The sequence below is a fragment of the Sinocyclocheilus rhinocerous genome, unplaced genomic scaffold, assembly GCF_001515625.1.
Source record: "Sinocyclocheilus rhinocerous isolate Xijiao unplaced genomic scaffold, SAMN03320098_v1.1 scaffold313, whole genome shotgun sequence".
Classification (NCBI taxonomy): Eukaryota; Metazoa; Chordata; class Actinopteri; order Cypriniformes; family Cyprinidae; genus Sinocyclocheilus; species Sinocyclocheilus rhinocerous.
In genome coordinates this window covers 1,034,361-1,044,225 of record NW_015627539.1, presented here as the reverse complement: position 1 = coordinate 1,044,225, position 9,865 = coordinate 1,034,361, and the positions used below count along the sequence as shown (strand labels likewise).

Sequence of the window (9,865 nt, the reverse complement as noted above, 5' to 3'; positions counted from 1 at the left end):
TTTTATTATATAAACAACATTCAAAAATAGCACTAAACAGAAGTATATTAATTTATTTGTATTCAAAATATTTATAATTATAATTTCTAATTCTGAATTTATATATAAAAATGATATATATTTTGTAATCATATGATATTATATCTAATTTATATATATATAATATTATATATATATATATTAAAAACATTTGTAATTATTGAATTAATATACTGCTGTTTAGTGCTTTTTTTTTTTTTTACATTAGATAGTATTTAAAAAAATATTAAATTTTTTGTATATCAACTGACTGGTGATTCATTCTTTTGAACTGGTTAATTAAAATGAACCAGATGAACAAACTGACTTGCTCAAATGAATCTGATTACTATGCTAATGCTATTTGCTCAGTTTCAGTATGCCATCTACTTGGAGAGTCTGTAGAGTAATGTAAATGAACATGCAAAAACCTCCACAGGTTGTGTTTGGTGTTTGAGATTGGGAGCAGTGGCTGGAGGGTTTGTGATGAATGAGTCAGGTGCTTCTCTCTACCGCTAGTCATCCCGGCACAAATGCTGTTTTCCGGAACCTGGGTTGATAAAGAAGCTCTTCAGACGAGATCAGCTCTGGCTCTCCTGAGGCGCGCGGCCGACGAGTCATTAGCTGTGGCACCGGGTCTCAGGTGGCATTATGGGGATGTGATTCCAGTCAATCACCTCCTAATAAACTGCCTTTCCTTTGCTTGATTTTAGGACACTGCTGGTAATGGTTTGTTTCATCAGTATCAGAGATGATCTGCTGCCACACACCGCATTACTGTACAACTACTCAATTTATTGTATTGCAGCAAAGTACACAAGTTAATTACTAAAATGGCACAAAACAGTGAGGATCTAAAAAAATTTTTATTAGATGTTTTTAATGTATATTTATGCATTATAAATATTAAAATATTTATTGTGCCACCAAAAAATTTAAATGACACACTGGGAGCATTACTGTGAGTGATTCAAATTAATCTGTGAAACTATTTTGAAAACAGATCGTTATAATGATCGTCTATCGTCTATTTTTGAACCAGTTCATTGAAATTAACTTTCTGAATGAATCTATTTGATTGAAACAAATTGAATTTAATTACAATTTGTGAACACTTTTGAGTGATGACTCAAATGTTTTGTTAAGTCTATTTTAGAACCATCCAAAGGAATTGAATCGCTAAAACAGATCATTCAAATCATTTTTTCTAATCACTGTTGAGTGGTAAACAAATCTGTGAATCTATTTTTAATTCATTCATTGAAACAAACTGTCTGAATGAATCAATTCATTAAAACAACACTGTTGAGTGATGACTCAAATGATTCGGTGAATCTGTTTTTAAACCAGTTGATTGAAATGAACCAGTCGAGTGAACTGAATCACAAAGAGAAACGAAGTGAATCGCTAAAATAGACAGTTCAGTGACTTTTCAAAACAGTGATAAAGGAATCTATTAAGTGAATCTATTAAGTGAATCTAGTTTTGAACCAACTCATTGAAATGAACTGTCTGAATTAACCAATTTGCTAAAAAAAAACACTCTTATGAACACATTTGAGTAATGACTCCAATTAATTGACAAAACCTTTTTTAAACCAATTCATAGAATTGATTTTAACAAATCAGTTTGATTTAACCAAACTGGCTTTAATTGTAAGCACTATTCCATGATGACTCAAATTAACTGGTAAATAAATTTTTAGCCTTAGTCTTTTTGAAATGAGCAAATTGATTCTCTAAAACAGACTATTTGTGAATACAATTAAAAGATTAATTGAACGAATCAGAGGATCTACTTTTTTTTACCTAACCATTAAAACTTTGACCAAACTGGTTCAGTCTGTACTAATGATTCTCTGTATTAAATCAGATCACAAAAAAATAAAACAAATGATGCAGTGTTTGTCAGGCTATACACAGATACTTGAGAATGAGAATGTAGTTATTACAAAAGAAGAATCCAAGGCACTTCTTCTGGTCCAAAAAGGTTAAAAAGCCTTTATTTACATTCTGGCCATCTCAATAATGATGCATTTCATCCTTTGGCCTTCCTCAGAGTCACGCGTGCAGATGGCACTAGGGATGAGGGGGGACATGACCCCCCCCCCAGATTCATAGTGACCCGATCTGTCCCCCTCACTGTCTCTACGAAAGGCGACATCGGTAAACAGAGGATTAATCAGGGTTTCCACTATGTACATTAGCCTAAGTAGTGGCGGGCCAGCCCGCCGCAAAGGTGTTTTTTTACACTACCATTGAGAAATTTTAACCAAACTGTTACAGACTTTTCATTAAAACCCTAAAGATTCATATCAGCTTGTGGAAAATGGGCATCCTATGACCCCTTTAAACGTTTGACCGCAGTGTCTGATTGAGTCCCAAAACACACTTGTAGCCAATCAGCAGTAAGGGGGCGTGTCTTGTACTGATTTGAGCGCAATGACAGATATTAGCAGATTGACTATAGATAGAGAGAGATGACAGATAAAAAAGAGGAAAATATCAGAGAAACAAAACATTAAAAAGAAGGGTTACGATCAGGCAAGAGGTAGGACCCGCATAAATATCGGCGCAGCTTTTCCAGCAGTGGAGAGATACTCAAGGAGCGGGAAGAGCTCGAATCGGACGCTGTGCGTTGTGCTGTTTCTTTTTGATAGGTGAGTAAGGTTGACTTTGCTTTGTTTCACACAACTTATCCGTGTTGGCTTTTGTTTGAATATGATTGTGTGTCATCTTCACTTGTTTCCGCGATCGTCGTTGCCATGGTTGTGTACGTTCATGTGGGGGTAGGTAGTTTATATGAATGTATGTCTGAGAGAAACTTACTGTCTTTTCCTCTTGCCTCTGTATAATGCATATGCAAGTGCTATGTTAGTATATTATTATAGTGTTATATTTCAATTTCACAGAGAAACGTACAGTATTTTGTCCAAGCAATGATAAAAGGACACATTTAATTTATAATTTGTCTTAAATCTCATTTTGTTAAAAAAAACAATCGTGAATCGAATCGAATCATGAAATCAAAATCGTGAATCGAATCGAATCGTGAGTTGAGTCAATCATTACATCCCTACTGCTGACAGCTTGGTACCCCCCAGTTAAAAAATCCCATCTGCGCCCCTGCTCAGAGTGTGAATGTATCTATGTTAGCTAAGTTGTGTCATTACTTTTAGTGAGTTGCTCCCCTATACTGACATGAAGCGTCAGTTTGACTTTTTAACCCGGTCTCTGCTGTGTTTTGTCATTGTAGACCTGCTAAATGAGTCCAGTGGCTTGAGTTATTGATGTCCTCTCATATTTTCCTCTGTCCTTTGGTGTGCGTCTCCTCTCTTTAAGCAAGGCCTTTTATTTGCTCAGAGCCGCGGTGGTTAGCGATCCTCCCGGGAGCTAATTATCTGAAGCGATGAGCCTGGTCTCTGTGAGTCTCGGCCGATACTCTGATCTAGGATCAGGACGCTAACACTCCGTCTCTAATCTCCAGCATCACAAACAAACTCATAGACCACAGCAGCTCGTCATTATGTGTTTGCCCTTTTTCCCCCCCTAGCTGTTCAGTGTGGATGCTGCAGTGTATTTGATGGCGTCTACAGAAATCTCACCACTGCCATTAAAAGTGGACATAAATTGGATGCTCATGATAGAGCTGCTCGTGCCCAGAGGCCTTTTCTAACATTCAAGCACTTATCATTCAAGTCTACGCATTTATATTAAGAGAAAACTGGGATTGTTGCAACTTTTGTGGCTGTATTGAGTTTAACACACGCACCAGGGCTCTCATTTATGAGTAAATGATGGAGAAATATTGAAATAATGACTTTTTGAATGGCAAATTTGTCATAAATGAAATCCAGATGGGACTAATAAGAGTAAAGTCATTTGCACTCTTTGTATGGCTGAATTTAATTATCATAAAAGCACAATAAGTGTGATTATAATTGAAACGGGGCCTGTGAGTGTGTGCTAGTTCAGAACGGCTTCATAGAATTATGCTTATAATGCCAAATTAGGCAATTTGGTGTTAATCGTGTTAAATGTTGTAATGCTGTTAAACGTGTTTAATTAATCAGATTTGTTGTAAATGCAAAAAATGCAACCTGCTGTGTTAAATCCATGAATTCAGTGTTATCCCAACCTCAAAGGATTCAGAAGCATTTGTACGCGGTATCTCTGAAGTTGTTTGTAGCACATGAATGTTCACATTTTATATATGTATTTATTATTAATATTATTTTATATGTTGATAAATATATATAATAGGGCTTACCATTTACAAGTATGCATCAGTCGTTAGTGTAAATTTAAAAAATGAAGTAAAATGTAAAATATATTACATTTTAAATAAATCTAAAATATTATAATTGTATAATTAAAAGTGATGAAATATATGTGTGTCACGCCCGGTTGTGAGGCACTAAAGGGCGTTCCTGTGTTGTCTTGTGTTCCTGCCTGTTGTTCTGGTCATGGACTCCATTTCCCATCAGGCTACCTGGTTCAGCTGTGTTCCATTTCCGGTTTGGTCCTGTGTTTGTGTATATTAAGCCCCGGTCTGCCATTGTCTGTTGTGAGTTGTTGAAAAGTGTTACCTCCTGTGTTTCTTGTGGCCCTTTCTTGGTTCCGTCATGTATTTTGGACGTATATCTCTGTGGACTATCATTAAAGGATCTTAAACTGTATTTGGACCCGCTATCTGTTGCCTACTTGTGCTCAACTGTAACAATGTGTAATCTATTTTAATAATTATATTAATATTTTATAAATATATAAAAATTGTATTAATATTTTAAAATAAATAATATATAACAAATTATATAATACATATAAATAATAAATCTAAAATATTATAATTGTGTAATTAAAAGTGATGAAATATGTGTAATTAATTTGAATAATTACATTAATGTTGTATAAATGTATATGAATATAATTAATATTTTTAAATAAATAATATGTAACAAATAATATAAATAATAAATCTAAAATATTATAAGTGTATAATTAAGTGATAAAGTGTGAAATTTTTCTTAGTAATTCTGTTAATATTTATAATTTCATATTAATATTCATATTTTAGATGTATTCAAATATTAATCATTTTCAAATATATTTACTAATAAGTATTAATTCTAAAACATTTTAGAATGACATATAATTTTATTATTTAAGATAAATAATATATAACAATAGTTAAATCATATTTTTAAATATTAAATTTTTTTATTCTGTACTTGATAATTCATTATTTTATCATAAAATATAATTATATTATTTAAAATAAATAAGACATAATATTTAAATAATATTTTTAAACAATAAAATGATTTATTTTAGTACTTTTTTTATTGAAATCATATTGGTACAAGACATTATTAAAAGCCTGGTCCTCTCTCGTCCAACACTGTCGTCACTCCTCCTTTTATGCTTCCGGAGCTCCTCCGTGGGACTCGAGACCGGTGAGTGGCGCAGGTGTCGTGCATTAGCATTTACTCCACCGGCCTCGCTCCGTTCCCACGGCTCTCGGCCCCACCCCACTCGTCACAAAGACATTTTGTTGTCCAAATTGAGGCCTGAATTCATGTCTGTCATCGTTCATTTCTAGTCCATTGTCTTATTTGCAGACAGAGGTCATCTATACAAACATCCATAGGGTCACAGAGAGGGTAACGCGTCATGAAAAAACTTAAAATTAAATAAAAAATTTAAATTAAATAAAAAATTTAAATTATCATTACTTTTTTAGATGCAAACTGTGTAAGTGGCGATCAGGGAAAAAATTATCTGCTAAAAATGCATGATATGATCCCTTCAAAAACAGTCATTTCTCCTGGCTGCCAGTGTCTCCCGAGCTCAGATGAAACACGGGCCGTGATGTTCAGGAAGCAAGCGCTGTTCAAGCAGGGACTGGAATTGGTTCGGCTGGGTTTATTAGATATATTTTGTCACAGTGTATGTGCTGCAGAGCTGTAATCACAGCTGTTTGATGATGAGCAAGACGACGCTCTTCATCTCCCTGCTGTTATTAATTCTGTCTCTCTGTTTCTGTTGTCTCTCTGGCTGCTGTATGACGTCCTCCAGCCACAGCACGGCGTATCAGTGCATTTACTATCCTCCAGAACAGACGGCCAAGGCCCGCGAGATCCTGTGTGTGGTGTCCCAGCTGCAGCCGCACATCTCTGCGCTGGCCGACCAGCTGCTCCAGACGGCCCAGCAGAGCTCCAGCCAGCCTCTCCGAGACGTCCTCAAGAGCCTGGAGGAGAAGGTGAGACTGCAGACGCTCAGCAAGAGGGCATTCAGTTCATCAGAAGTGACAGGAAAGACATTTATGATGTTACAAAAGGCTTCTATTTCAAATAAATGCTCTTCTTATGAACTTTGTGTTCTTCAGAGATTCCTGAAGAAAATGCGTCACCATTTACACGAAAATGTGAAGTGGTGCGACTTAATAATAAGATAATAATAAGAAATGTAATTTAAATTGTAATAATATTTCACAGTATTGCTGTTTTTACTGAAACTTCTTTCAAAAACATGAAAATTTAAGAAAAGGAGTCACACTGACCCCAAAATCGAAATTTATATACGGATGTATTTTTTTTTTCTTCTTCCCAAGATAACTGGGCGTGAGATGTGCATAAACATTTTTTTTTTATCATTCTGGTATAATTATGACTCATCAAAAAACTATTATTTAATAATTAATAGTTAATAATATTAATTTAATTTAATTTATTTTTAATATACAAAAAACAATATTTTTTTCCAAGATAATAACTAGACGTGAGGTGTAGGTGAGGATCCATTCTGAAATAATAATTATTATTATTATTATCATTTAATTATTTAATAAAATATTAAAATAGATAATAATAAATGTATCATTAATTTATTATTATTATTATTAATATTTTTTTAATTCATTGATTTGTTTGTTTATTTATTTATTTATTATACAAAAATATTTTTTTAAGGTAATAACTGGACGTAAGGTTTAGGTAAAGATTTATTATGGTATTATTATGACTCATCAAAAAACACTTGAAAGAGGATTTTAACCAGTGTCCTTGAAATAAACAAACAAACAAATAAATATTTTATTTAAAAAAATAGAATTTTTAAGGTAATAACTGGACATGAGGTGTAGGTGGGGATTTATTATAGTATTAATATGACTCAAAAAACCCTTGAAAAATATATATTTTTAAAAGGCTATTTTAGCCAACGTCCTTGAATATATATATATATATATATATCATTTTCTTTTATTTTTTTCATAATAACTGGACATGAGGTGTAGTTGAGGATTCATTATGGTATTACTATGACTCATCAAAAAAACCTTGAAAAATCTTTATTCGAGACGCAATTTTAGCCAATGTCCTTGAATACCCGAGTCAATCTGGAATTGCATAAAGTTTGAAAGTAAAATTTTAAAGAAAGTATTAATCTTCAAGACGGTGGTTTGGGAGCATAAATGTAAAACGAGGCAGAATAGTGCAGCTGATACTGCGTCTGTTAATAGTCCTGCAAATGTTCATGCTTTAAGGGCAAATATCTCTGCAAATGAAATACGCTACTGTCACACTCAATTTATCCACATGCACAAGCTGCTGCTGCTTCTGCTAAATCACTGAGAGAAACAATGGCTAGTTCACTAACATTTGCTGTCTGTACCAGACGACAGTACTGCGCTTGTACCGTAATACCATGGTGCTTTAACATATCTCACTGTACTGTGTAATACCGTAGCACTATGGCTTAAAAATGGTATTACCATGGTACCATGACTAAAAACCATTACACCAAATCATTAAAATACATCATTGAAATGAATTGCATACTGAATCTGTACAGCAGTGAATGTTCTCTGTGTTTCTGTAGACAACACCAGATTTCACATCAACAAACAAACGCAGCGTGTTTGTCGTCACGTTCACTCAGACCACCGAGTCTCGGCCTGAAACGGGTCAGTTTGTAAACAGGAAGGCTGTTTGACAAACGGCCATGGGTCTGTCACGTTCCCCTCTGCCAAAGCCAACAGAAGCCACCGGGCCGAGTGTCTCGTTTGGAGGCCTTCGTGTTTTATGTGTGTAATTAATTAATTACATCTGCTGCCGTCAGTGTGCAATCTGTGACACAGAGATTGTTTCTGCCACAGCGGAATATCACCAATCAACCGCCTTCATTGCTTAATTCTCTCTGCCGCCGCTCTTTACCTCCTGATTAGCAGTGCGACGGCCGCCGCAAGATCACACGCTTCTGCTGATTGAAATCTCCAGCCCTCAGCGACTGTTTGTGTGGGTGCGTGTTGATGTTGCATTAGACTTGTGTACAACACTGCAAGCACACCATCTAGGGCTGTGACGTTTTTATTTTATTTTATTTATTATATTTTATTTTTGTATACAACACAGCAAGCACAAAATATAGGGCTGTGACTTTTTATTTATTTTTATTTTTATATTTTTATTTTATTTATTTATTTATTTTTGAGCTATCATTTTAAACAAACAGCATTTGTAACTATAGTTTTTAAACATTTTAGTTAAAACTTACAGTGTAACTTTAAAGTTACAATTGATGTTCAGACAAAATTAATGTTCTAAAATCAGTAATACATTTGATGTTCAGACAAAATTAATGTTCTAAAATCAATCAATCTATCTATCTATCTATCTATCTATCGGTTTATTTATTTATTTGTTTATTTATTTAAATAGAGATAATATTAACCAAACAGTAATTGTAAAGGAATTAATTCAAAATGTTTTATTTTATTTTATTCATTTATTTTTTATTTTTTTGAACTATCATTTTAACCAAACAGAAGCTGTAACTGTTGATTCAAAATCTGTTATCATATTAACCAAAACGCAACTGTAAAAAAACTATGATTTTTTTTGCAATTTTATTTTTTTATTATTTTTTTAGAACTATCATGTTGACCAAACAGCAGTTTGTTGATTCAAAATCTTTCAGAACTTTTTATGTATTTATTTATTTATTACAAACAGCAATTTGAAATAATTTTATATTAAAACTATTTTATTTATTTATTATATAATTTTTTTATTATACAGTGGGTACGGTTATCCCCCCTCCCCACTCCCCCGCTGGCCTGCACTCACACTTGCACTAAACATTCCGAGCCGGAGCACGCTTATGTCATGTACGAGATAATGGACAAAACCACTTTTGCTAATATTCTGCCGAATAATTAATAATAATTAATTTATAATTTATGTTGTGCATTGATTTTCACTTGTATGTATCAGAGAATTATTACGGAGGCAGCTGACGTTAATTGTGGCTGAGCTCCAGAGATGCAGTCGGGAGATGGGAGAAAGTTGTAGAAAGTCAACCATCACTGCAGCCCTCCACCAGTCGGGGCTTTATGGCAGAGTGGCCCGACGGAAGCCCCGACTCTTTCAAAATTTTAAGCTCTTAATTGTAAGGCATATTTCTCTAAATTAACAGATGTAAGAATGATATTTTATCATTTTCATTTATATATACCAGGGATGGGCAACTGGCGGCCCGCAGTGTCTTTAAGTACGGCCCGCTGGAGGGTGTACTCACACTAGGCACGGTTGCCTTGAACCGAACCCGAGCGCGATTATCCCCCCTCCCCACTCCCCCGCTGGCCTGCACTCACACTTGCACTAAACATTCCGAGCCGGAGCACGCTTATGTCATGTACGAGATAATGGACAAAACCACTTTTGCTAATATTCTGCCGAATAATTAATAATAATTAATTTATAATTTATGCCGTGCATTTATTTTCACTTGTATGTATCAGAAAATTATTACGGAGGCAGCTGACGTTAATGAAATAATTTGCAGC

At 34.3% G+C, this 9,865-nt stretch overlaps 1 protein-coding gene across 1 annotated transcript in view; it reads left to right on the top strand.

Moving 5' to 3' along the window:
* LOC107730018 (type II inositol 3,4-bisphosphate 4-phosphatase-like) overlaps positions 1 to 9,865 on the top strand; it is a 133,333-nt gene that overhangs the window by 88,842 nt on the left and 34,626 nt on the right. Inside the window, exon 9 of the mRNA XM_016540769.1 lies at positions 6,097 to 6,280. Within this exon, the coding sequence (XP_016396255.1) occupies positions 6,097 to 6,280 (184 nt within the window). The remainder of the gene's footprint in view (positions 1 to 6,096; positions 6,281 to 9,865) is intronic.